This window comes from Podarcis liolepis (assembly GCF_965112155.1).
Source record: "Podarcis liolepis genome assembly, chromosome: 3".
NCBI classification, from domain to species: Eukaryota; Metazoa; Chordata; class Lepidosauria; order Squamata; family Lacertidae; genus Podarcis; species Podarcis liolepis.
The window spans coordinates 727,514-739,777 of NC_139557.1; the positions used below are offsets into that span (position 1 = coordinate 727,514).

Here is a 12,264-nt window from a genome sequence, read left to right on the forward strand (position 1 = left end):
AACCACCAAAAAACAACAACAACATCAAAATCTAATCGGACAGTTATGATGAGAGTGCATGTCGGATCTCGTCTTCAGTTTTCCTTTTTCTGTGAACCGTCCCTTGGAGCTCTCCGGGCCACATCCTGTTATTTGGCTCTGCCCAATGACCCACCCTTGCATCGCAGTGTTCACCTTCTGTTGTCAGATATTTCGGTTTTTAAGCCTTTGTGCTTTTTTATGTTTGTACATAATTTATGGGCTAATAGCCGTAAATAAATAAATGAAATGAAATGAATGGCGCTTGCTGTGGGAGTACACCAAGAGGCGCGCGCTCTGGAGAGGCGGGAAGGGAGAGTGGAGCGTTGGCAAGACAATCGCATTCCAGACGTGCCTGAGCCACCTGCACCGCCCGCGCCGCCCGCGGAACCAATGGAAATTGGAGGAGTGCGCACGCGCGGGGTTTCAAATTCCGGCGAGGTTCGCAAGAAAGAGGGGGAAACGACCAGGAAGTGTTTTCTCTGCCTACAGCCGGGACATTTTACCAGAATCTGCCCTCAGAGAAAGGCGTGGCAAGGAATGGTGGGGGCCGCTGGGGGAGAGGAGCAGGGAAACGGCAAGGCTTGGCTGCAGGAGAGCGGGCACAGCAGCCAGGCGAGCAACCAGTGAAGGTGCCCAAACCAGACCCCCCCCCGGGCAGCCATAGCCATAGAGGTGGTGTTAGAGCTCCCCAACGGGCACCCTATTAAGGTGAAGGCGTTGCTGGATTCTGGCAGCTCTTGCAACTTCTTTAGCAGGGATTTTGCACTAGAACACCAACTCCAGGTGGTGCCTCTCGAACACCCCCTGCAAGTAACAACCATTGATGGGAGAGAACTCTTGGGGGGGGAAGTGACCCACCAGACCCCTCCCATGAAAATGAGGGTTTCCAGACACACTGAGACAATTGCCTTTCACGTTGCCACATTAGCAGGGCCACCAATCATACTGGGAATGAGCTGGCTAGCACTGCACGATCCAGTAGTGAGGTGGCACCAGCGAACAGTCACCTTTGGGTCAGCTCACTGCGTAGAGCACTGCCACGAAGGGGAAACCCCGAGGGTGGCAGTAGCCAGGGTGGCAGGGATGGCGGTGGGAGAAAAAGTGAGAGTACCACCTCAGTATGCAGACCTGGAAGAAGTCTTCAGCGAGAAAGAGGCGGATAGACTACCCCCTCACAGGCCCTTTGACTGTCAGATCAACCTACTCCCAGGGGCTCAGGTACCAGTGGGTAAGCTGTACGCCATGTCGGACAGGGAGATGCAGGAGTTGCGGAAGTTCATTGACAAGAACCTGAAGAGGGGCTTTATACAAGAATCAAGGACGGTGGGGGGCAGTCCAGTGTTCTTCGTGGACAAAAGAGACTCCAAGGAGCCCCGCTTGATCGTAGATTACAGGTCCGTGAACCGGGTATCGGAACCAGTAACCTTCCCAATGCCCAGAATTGATGACATTCTGGCCAGGGTAAGGAAAGGGAAGGTTTTACCAAGTTGGACCTTCGAGGGGCGTACAATTTGATAAGGATGAGGGAGGGGGATGAATGGAAAACCACGATGTTCACCCCTCTGGGGGCCTTTGAGTACCTCGTGATGCCCTTCGGATTACAATCGTGTTCCAGCACATTTCAAGCATTCATGCACCACGTGCTGGGGTCCCTGCTGTACAAGAATTGTGTGGCCTTCCTGGACGACGTGCTTATTTACTCAGAGAATGAGGAGCAGCATGTAAAAGATGTCAGGGAAGTGCTGAAAAGGCTGCAGGAGCACCAGCTGTGGGTCAATTCCACGCCCGAGAGGTGGAGTTCCTGGGTTACAGGTTGTCGGACAAAGGCCTGGCAATGGACCCAGGCAAGGTGCAGGCAGTACTAGAATGGAAGGCTCCCAAGACCCGGAAGGACGTGCAGAGGTTCCTGGGGTTTGGAAACTTCTATAGAAAGTTCATCAAGAACTTCGCCCACCTAACGGCACCCCATAACTGATTGTCTCAGCAGCAAGAAGAAGTTCGAATGGACAGCAGCAGCTCAGGAGTCTTTTGAAAAGCTAAAGAGGGTGTTCGCTTCGGAGGAGCAACTCTTACACGTGGATCTGCGGAAGCCTATGAGGGTGGAAACAGACACGTCAGACAGAGCGGTTGGAGCCGTGCTGCTCCAGCCAGGAAATCGATCAGAGTGGAAGCCGTGTGCTTTTTTTTCTAGGAAGCTGAACAAGTCAGAGCAGAACTACACAGTGTATGACCGGGAATTACTGGCAATTCATGAAGCCTTTCGACGCTGGAGACATTTCCTGATAGGCGCAAAGCACAAGATCCAGGTGTCCATGGACCACAAAAACCTGGAATATTGGAGGACTGCGCGAGTTCTCAACCAAAGACAGGTGCGATGGGCACAGGAGTTTTCCAAGTTCTTCTTTGAAATTCAGTATGTGTCCGGAAAAGAAAACGTCAGGGCAGACACCCTCTCCCGTAAACCAGAGTACGTGGAAGGAGAGGGAGAGCCAGAAGTACGACATGTGATACCCGAGGACCGATGGGTGTGTGGGGGAGTGTTGATAGGGAGACAAGAACTAACCGGGTTGACGAGGAATGACGAGTACGCACAAAGTAAAATCAGGGAGATACGAGACGCAGAAGAAAATCAGGGGGGTTTTGAGGAAAAGGAGGGAGCGCTGTACATACCAGAAGGGGACTTGAGGAGAAAAGTACTCAAACAACTACATGATAACCCCACGGCGGGACATTTTGGTCAACACAAAACCATGTTGCTAGTCACCAGGCAGTTCTGGTGGCTAAGAGTGAGGGAAGATGTTAGAGAATACGTAAGGGGGTGCGAGTGCTGCCAGAGGGCTAAAGGGGAGAGGGCACCACCCGTGGGGTTACTGGAGCCTTTACCCACCCCGGAAAGGCCATGGGAGGTGGTATCTATAGATTTTATGACCGATTTACCCAAGTCCAGGGGGAAAACAGCAGTCATGGTGGTAGTGGACTTGATGACCAAAATGTGTCATTTTATTGCTTGCTCGCATGCAGTGACAGCAGAGGAGACAGCTAGGCTGTTTATAGATCACGTTTTCAGGTTGCATGGCGCCCCCTTGAGGGTTTTGTCCGACAGAGGCAGACAATTTATTTCCAGATTCTGGAAGAAGCTCATGGGCCTACTGGACATTGAAGTGAGCTTCTCGACGGCCAGACACCCGGAGACCAATGGACAAGCAGAAAGAGCCAATAGCGTACTTCAGCAGTATCTTCACTGCTACGTCAACGAAAGGGGGAACGATTGGGTGGAAAAGCTAGCGCTGGCCGAATTTGCATACAATAACGCTGAACATGTGTCCACGGGGATGAGTCCTTTCATGGCCAATTACGGGTGTCACCCCAGGGCATTCCCAGGGGAGGGGGAGGGGGAGTGTGCCGGCGGCCGAACAGTTTGTGGAAGAAATGGAAGCTTTACACCAACAACTTAAGGTTAACCTGGAGAGGGCTAAGGAAGTATACAAGAGGCAGGCAGACAAGCACCGAAGAGAAGGGGAGACTATAAGGGTTGGAGATCAGGTGTGGTTGTCAACCAAAGGGTTACCGTTCAAAGGGGGGTGTAAGAAATTACAGCCGAGACGACTGGGACCCTTTGAAGTAACACAGCAGGTAAATCCGGTGACCTTTAGACTAAAATTGCCCACCAACATGAAGTTACATCCGGTGTGCCACAGGTCCTTGCTCTCACCGTACCGGGAAGGGTGGGAATTGCAGGGAGGAGAAAGAGAAATCCCCAGGCATCCACGGGTGGAGGAAAGGGAATTCAGTGGTCAGGCAGCGGAAATCCTCGATTCAAGGAGGAGAGGGAGAAGGGTGGAATATTTGGTGGCCTGGGAAGGGGAACCAGAGTCGGAAAATGCTTGGGTTCCTGCGGAAGAGATCAGGGATGAGTATCTGCAGGAGGAGTTTCATAGCAGGTTCCCAAGGAAACCCAAACCCCTTGGAAGGTTCTGGGGAGAGCAATTTGGCACCGCGGAGGATGAAGAAGAGTTTGAGGGGTGGCCAGCCTCAGAGGAGGAGGAAGGAGGGGAAGCCGAGGGAGAGGAATCCAACTGGGAAGATTGGGCAACGGAAAGAGATAGCAACAGATGGAGAGCGGTGTTTGAATCTTCTGAGGAAGGGGATAGCTCCTTCCCGGGGTTTCCCGCGTCGCCGTCCAAGGAACGGACGGGAGAGGGGGAGGGCCCTGGGAGGGAGGTGGATGTCAGGGAACTGCCATCAGAGGGAAGAGGAGAGGTAAAACGCTCCAGTGATGCAGGGGAGGCTCAGAGACTCTTCCAGTGAAATCAGCGGAGAGAGCACAGGACCTCCGCTTGGCACGTCCACGCTGCGCAGAAGGCTTCCACGCAGAGAATCTAGGCGGAGACTTGGAGTCAAGCAACTTTTATGTTAAATATGTTAAGTTAACTTAATTGGAAAAGCTTGCAAATATCAGATAGACTTAGGATTTAAATATGTAATGTGATGAATTAATATGTATAATGCCAAATTTGAAAGAAAGAAAGATGTTAAGTGATTAAGTTAATCCTATAAGAATATTGGTTTTGGAAAACCGTTAAAATGATATACACTGAAATTCAACCAGGGGGATACGAGGAAGTCATTTAACAATGTTACTAAGATTGGTTTAAATACGGCCGAGATTTTTGTTCGTTTGTTTAAAAAACTTTTTGGAAAATTAATAAAATCTTTTTTTCCCCTTCCAAAACATGACACAATTAAACTTTTGTGTCCCTTGACTATGAAACGGCATACAGTTTACTAGGGGCACTTGAAGCAGGAGAGGAGCACGAAATTCTGGATGGAGACTTGAAAGAAGCTTCTCATGGTGCCTCACAGAATCACACCAGCTGAGGGCTACTGGATCAAGCACCCCAGTCGAAAGGATCCAGTCCCTAGGCAGGTATAGCAAGTGGTACCAATCTTTTCCTCCCTACATCACTAGAGTAGAAAACAAAAACAGATTGTCCTGAACTTAAGGTGGTTCTCATTCATTTTAGTTGCCTAACTTTATCTAAAAGTGAAGTGTATTCCAAAGCTCCATTTGAGACAAGACAAGACACACATTTTTTGCAGAGTGGAAAGTACTGGCAGGACTTGCCGTAACTTAGACGCCTTAAAATAACAAATCTTGGGTCACAGACTTCATGGTCTGAAGGGAGAGTGGAAACTGAGAAAGGATCAGAGAAGAAAGGAAGACAGATGAAGCCCTGCTCACAAAGCCTGCAAGGAGAAGTTGCCCTTTACACCAAAGACGGACAGACAAAGGCATCAGTCACCTCTTTTTCAAGGTGCCATGAACAGACACCTCAAACATCCCTGCCTCCCAGTTCCAAGGATTAGTTGCAGCAATATTTACCTCTCCTTTTCCATCATGATCTGCACTGGGCTTAGCTGGTTGCTTTTACTGCCAGTTCCCAGCTGCCCATAAGTGTTTGCTCCCCAGGCGTAGAGCAAGCCCTCATCCGTTAACACCATTGTGTGTGCATAGCCACAGGCAACCTGCAAAAAAGAAAATGGAAATCAATGCTAGCATCACGAAGAACGGCCATGAAGAATGGCCACGAAGAACGAGATCACAAAGCATCACAAAGAACGGCCACGAAGAATGGCCACGAAGAACGAGAAATCACTGCTGGACACTTAAGTATCAGTTGAACAACCTGGGTTAGTTTTAAACGCCAAGGGAGTCTGCACACAGGTTATGAAGAAGAAGAAGAAGAAGAGTTTGGATTTGATATCCCGCCTTTCACTCCCCATGAAATGCGGAGGGGGTGTCCTACGGTTCTCCAGATACTGTTGGACTGCAACTCCTGTTATTTCTGACTACTGACTGAGGCTGGGGGTGGAGAGAGCCCAACAAACATCACGAGAACTGTAGGTTCCCTGGTCCAGGTATGAAAAGGTTTCACTGATTATTGATGGTTTGGTAAAATACTTACAGAACAACTGAGAAATAACCCAAGTCATCTTGTCTCCAAAAGATCACCAGTAAAATGTTGACACTTCCTAAACACAATCTCAGGTCTGGAAGAGGCAGCTGCGTCTTGGTTATTCCCTTTTCCTGCCCTTGGCAAAAACCGCCAACTGAAGGCTGCCCCAGCTCCAGTGAAGATGGCAGCCATCTACAGGCTCATGGTTACCAGGCCTCTTCAACACCAACTGTTTGCAGTCTAGGCTTTGGTTATAAGCACTAAACAGAAGCTCACAATAAACCAGGGGACAATTAAGCAACACAACTTACACTATTTTGTACTCACCTGCATTACACAGAGACCTTGTAGCGCAGCCACTCGGCATGGGGTTAGCTGGTTGCCATTGTTTCCCAGACCTAGTTGACCATTGCCATTGTAACCCCAGCCATATACCTTCATGAAGGAGGAAGAACAGTTAATCTGGATGCACTCCAGGGAAAGAGGTGGCCAGTGCAGTGTGCTGGTGAGAGCGTTAGACTATGATCTGGTAGACCAAGGTTCAAAGCCCCACTCAGTCGCGAAGCTCAGTGGGTAACCCTGGGCCAGTCTCTAGCCTACCTCTTAGGGTTGGTGTAAGGGTAAAATGGTGAGGAGGGAGAAACACGGAACTCCTTGAAGGTGGGATATAAATGTAACAATAAAAATGAATTTAAAATAGCTCTAGTTCAGGGAAAGATGTTGAGAAAGGCAGGCTGAAAATGCACCTAATCCTAATCTACATACACTTCAGCTATCTGTTGCCGACTCATTTTTCTTTTGTGCATATGAACACTGCATATTGACTCCTAAATTATAAAATGAAGGGTTTTATGACTTTTAGTTTAATCTGCCTGCAGAGTTACTTGGTTACTCTGCCCTTCCCCTAAATGTTACAGGACAGTTCTGGATGTACTGGATTCATCGCGTAAGTAAAATAGTTTAACTTTCCAGCGTTTAAGAGCAAGGAAGCAGCAATGTCAACACTATTTATAGCTCAAGTTTCCCCGTTTCCTGAGGATAAACTTCCTCTGACTTAAGCCTTGAATAATTGTTTACTAACTGCATCTGAGGTTTCAATAATTATCAAATGAGTCACAAATCCTACTTTTCCCTTTAACCACAAGATTTGCTCCCTCAGGTGATCCAGCACCACCTTCAGAAATGAATTTTAGATGATGAAGTGAACATACAGGTGCCAGAACAAGTCCTAATGGCAATGAACAGCCAGCAGGTATCTAGTTTAAAGCCACTGCAGCTCATCAGCTTCACAAAAGTTTCTGGGGCATCTTCTATTAGCCCTTTGTTCTGCACTTTAGCATTTTCTTACGCAGAATCAGAGCCATGTGTGCAATGACCTTGGAATGCTTACCTCACCATTGTCCACTACAGCTATGGAAGAGGTTTGGCCACATGCAACGCCGACCACCACCTTCGTCTGCAGACAGTTGGAAACCTTGCGGGGAGTGGGCTGGTTTGCCGTGGAGCCTGACCCAACTTGTCCACAGTTGTTATAGCCCCAGGCATACACCTTGCCACAAGGAAAGAAGATGAAAAGATGAAATGTGTTTGGGAACACACTCCAAACTTCCTTCAGAACAAAAATAATGCCTGAACAGCTTTGAGTTGATTATCTCCTTTTACCTTTTTTAAAAATTTTACCCTAGAACTCTTCCAATTTTAACTCCACTGCTGCAGATATGCAGGTGACACATCAAAAGCCTTGCCAAACAGCAGACACTGCCCTGTGTCCACAGGTAGTCTGTTTCTTCTGGAAACATGCATCGTGATGCGAAGCTACATCATGTAACTTTACATCATGAAACATCATGTTACATCTTAATCTTATCTGTTAAGGTAAGATTTCAGTCCAAAATATTTCACTAGGAAAACACAATACAATGATTGATAGCAACATCAGATTCACTTTTCTCTGAGGGCTTCCCAAAATTTAAGACAGTTTAGAGATTTTTGAAATATTAAGTGGGATATCAATGCTTTTAAATAAATAAATACAGGAACACATTTGTATAACAGTGGGTTCTCAAAAGCAAAAGTTTAGCAAGTAATAATATACATATATAAAAGACTTACATCTCCATCAGATGATAGTGCTATAGAATGATGGGAGCCACAAGCTACTTCAATTACTTTCTTAATTAGCAAATTGGTACAGATTTGAATGGGTGTAACACCTTGATTGGTGGTCCCATTTCCAAGTTGACTGTATCCATTATGTCCCCAGGCATAAACTTCACCATCTATGAAAGGCACAAAAGCACAAATGTCCATAATTTATTTATCTAACCCTAGAAGATGATTCCCAATTCCAAACAACACCAGACAAAAGCGGGTCAGAAAAAATATAAGAGACTGCATCCAGAGCCACAGCTCCACTCATGCAACAGACTTCCACGCCCACAATGCAACTTCCTCTTCTCCCCCCTCCAGACCACCATGTGGCCCCAAAATCTGCTCCAAAGCAGAATTTGGGGGCATGTAAGGGAGAGCATAAGAAGTGGATGTCCTATTTCACAAGCAGAATTCTGCTTGTACAGTGTGGAAAATAGCCCTAAGTCTTAAGATAAGCACCTGAATTAGAACCCAATCGTTCTGAAAGGTTTGAGGGAATGGGGTGTGCACACACATGGAGTGAGACACTTAAGCCTTTTTAGATTTTATTTTTCCTAGGAAGCGCTGCAGCATCTGCATAACTTTACTCCTCCCTGGTCTGGTGAATGCTGCTGCACAAAGGAAAACACTGGCAATTGCAGCCACAGGCTCCACCTTTAGAACAAGCTGCACACACGCATCAAAGGAAGATGTCAAAAGACTGCTCTCATTCTTAGGGTTGACGTTGGAGACAACATTGCGTGAAGGCAGGAAAAGATCCATGGGGGCTGCAATCCAACAACGTTGTGGGAGCCACCAGTTCGCACCCTTGGCAAGAGGGAAGTGCCTAATAAAATTCTGCAGCCCAAGCTTACCACAAATATTTAAGCTGGGCAAATATTTTTAAAACCATGCCCACATCCCATTGGAAGCAACATAGTAAAGTAATTTAGTGTCTTGCCCAACAAAGTAATCAACTTTCATGGCCAAAGAGAAGGAACAATATACACTTTCACTCATTCATCCAATTACAGCTATTCCATGAATGGGTTTACTTAAAATCAGATGAGAAGAGAAGATATCCATTCTTTGACATGGGAGACTAGATTGGAAAGAGTATCAATATATGTGTGTAGGAGTTGAGGGGAAGATGCAGCCACACAGGGAGGTTAAGCTGGAACAACCCGTTGTTGGAATGGACTTGCCAACAGCGCAAGGCCACAACCACATTTTCTTGGAACCCATTTCTAACGACCTTTGCTTAAATTTAGGGAGCATGTAATTAGTATTGCTCAAGAGCAAAACTACCTTCTGTACTAAGTATTACATGTGGTCCACTTCCATAACTGAGGCTGCGAATCCTCTTTCCACATAAAGTTTCAAGTTTCTTTGGTACAATGGTACTCTGGTTATCTCCAGTTCCCAAACAATTACTACAGTTTAATCCAAATACAAATACCTGGAAAGAGAGACCAATAACACTATATTTTAATGCTTATATTTATAGCAACAGTCATCAAGATGAAAATGAATCAGGGTAAATATACAATTTATAAGATTTAATAGGATTCTTACTATATCCATTTCAGCTATGGTGTTTTTACAACAATAGCATGGTTTTGCAATGAACTCTAAATGGCCAAAATCTGGCAAACTCAACACAGTATGCTATAGATAAGAAATGCTGGAGCTATGATTATTTTATGAAATTGGATTTCTTTTATAATATGGAAGGAACACTCTGATTTTAAACATCCAAGGTCAAAACGCATTTTGGTTGGAATTATACCCATGAAAGCCACTGTATAATTTACTTAACTATCACCTGTATGTTCAATTTTCTTCCTTTGAAATTACTCCACATATACAGCGTTTGTACTTAGAAATGTTTTATTTTTCTTATTCTTACATGTTTATAACATTGATATAGGAAGCCATGAATCTTTACCAACCTTTGGAGAACTGGGACAAAACTAACAAAGTCAGTTTCAATAGGGACAAATGTAAGGTTCTAAGAATGAGCAGTGGGGACTGGAATGAGCAATTCAGGTTTCTTGTTGGTTGGCTGAGAGGTTTTGAGACAACGTGACGGTAAAAGGAAGGTAACTTTACCAGCTCCATCTGGTACGCAGGCTGAGACCCTACCTGTCCGCGGGCTGTCTCGCCAGAGTGGTGCATGCTCTGGTTTTCTCTCGCTTGGACTACTGCAATGCGCTCTATGTGGGGCAATCTTTGAAGGTGACCCGGAAACTACAACTAATCCAGAATGCGGCAGCTAGACTGGTGACTGGGAGTGGCCACCAAGACCATATAACATCGGTCTTGAAAGACCTACACTGGCTCCCAGTACATTTCCGAGCACAATTCAAAGTGTTGGTGCTGACCTTGAAAGCCCTAAACGGCTTATGTCCAGTATACTTGAAGGAGCATCTCCACCTCCATCATTCTGCCTGGACACTGAGGTCCAGTGCCGAGGGCCTTCTGGCGGCTCCCTCGCTACGAGAAGCAAAGTTATAGGGAACCAGGCAGAGAGCCTTCTCGGTAGGCTCCTGCCTTGTGGAACACCCTCCCACCAGATGTCAAAGAGAACAACAACTACCAGACTTTTAGAAGACATCTGAAGGCAACCCTGTTTAGGGAAGCTTTTAATATTTCATGAATTAGTGTGTTTTATTTTGTTGGAAGCCGCCCAGAGTGGCTGGGGAAACCCAGCCAGATGGGTGAGGTATAAATAATATATTATTATTATTATTATTATTATTATTATTATTATTATTATTTCTCCGAAGGGCCTCATTCCTCTGATTGCAGGCCACAGGCCAGTTGTGGGCCACAGGGCCAGAACCCCAAGGGGGCTGGCACTCCTTGTCCTCTCTCTTGTTCTCTTAGATAGCTCCATCAGCCGGAGACTATGGGGCAGCCATCCAGGCCCCATCTTGCCCTCAGTGGCGTAGGTGTGTGACTGCCAACACCTCTGATAGCCAGGACAGCCTCCATGCAAACCAGCTGCCCCCTTGATTCTCAATTAACTTTAATTTAATCATTTTTTTCTTCTCATTTAAAATACACAGTCTCCTCTTAATATATTTAATATCATACTGAATGCTCTAGTAAAACAAACAGAAGAGGAAATGAACCAGAGGATCTCATAATTTGTTTTAAAGAACTTTTTCAAATAATTTTAAAGAAATATTCTGAAGTTGTTCAACCAGCAAAGTGGTTTTGAGATTTGTTTCTATCAGCTAAGGAGCAAATGTGCCAATATAGTGGTACCTCGGGTTACAGACGCTTCAGGTTACAGACTCCGCTAACCCAGAAATAGTACCTCGGGTTAAGAACTTTGCTTCAGGATGAGAACAGAAATCGTGTGGCGGCAGCGGGAGGCCCCATTAGCTAAAGTGGTGATTCAGGTTAAGAACAGTTTCAGGTTAAGAACGGACCTCCTGAATGAATTAAGTTCTTAACCCGAGGTACCACTGTACATACCATTTGAGAGAATATACAACTTTTTTAAAGCCTTAAGACTATCTTTAAAAAATATATCCAAGCATACAAACATTTGCAAATCACTTGCGTTGTTTTTGGCTTATGCACCAGATATACAAACTTTTTTTAAAAGTTAAGCCATTTAACCTAGACAACCCAGTATTTACCTCATCACTGTGGGTGATGTATATCGCTTCATTGGCAGATGTTCCAAACACACATGCTTTTCGGATGGTTGATATTTCTTGTGGTGAAAGCAAAGTAAATATTGGCCACTTTCCAACATCCATCATGACTTCACAGTTCTTTATACCAGACTTATAATTATGCTGGCATTTTGCCTCCAATTAAAACAAAATCATGGAGTCACCTGGAAGAGAAGAAAGGATAGAAAGACTGGATTTCCAGATATGGAAAACCTATTTCTATATTGTGGTGCAGACACAGAGATGCCTAACTCTGGGTTACACAGATTTACACATGCGTGTAGTACAGCTGCCGGGATGTATTCCTAGGCAGCCCTGCAAATAATCAGAGGTAGCAGTTGCACATCTCCTGATGCACTTGTTAACCCACCAGCCCATTCCCAAAGCAGAGAGGGAGTTACTATCCCATACAGACCGTCCACTACTCTTCGCCTTCCCATATCTACAGGGAGTTGCCAGAGTTG

At 45.8% G+C, this 12,264-nt stretch overlaps 1 protein-coding gene across 4 annotated transcripts in view; it reads right to left on the reverse strand.

The window, feature by feature from the left end:
- LOC310703069 (RCC1 and BTB domain-containing protein 1) overlaps nt 1-12,264 on the reverse strand; it is a 177,436-nt gene that overhangs the window by 162,268 nt on the left and 2,904 nt on the right. For all 4 annotated transcript variants that reach the window (XM_083495075.1, XM_083495077.1, XM_083495074.1 and 1 more), the window contains exons 2-7: nt 11,762-11,964; nt 9,417-9,567; nt 8,091-8,257; nt 7,369-7,527; nt 6,306-6,413; nt 5,405-5,547 (exon numbers count right to left, since the gene is read on the reverse strand). In XM_083495075.1, the coding sequence (XP_083351201.1) occupies nt 5,405-5,547; nt 6,306-6,413; nt 7,369-7,527; nt 8,091-8,257; nt 9,417-9,567; nt 11,762-11,887 (854 nt within the window). In that variant the 5' untranslated portion in view covers nt 11,888-11,964. The remainder of the gene's footprint in view (nt 1-5,404; nt 5,548-6,305; nt 6,414-7,368; nt 7,528-8,090; nt 8,258-9,416; nt 9,568-11,761; nt 11,965-12,264) is intronic.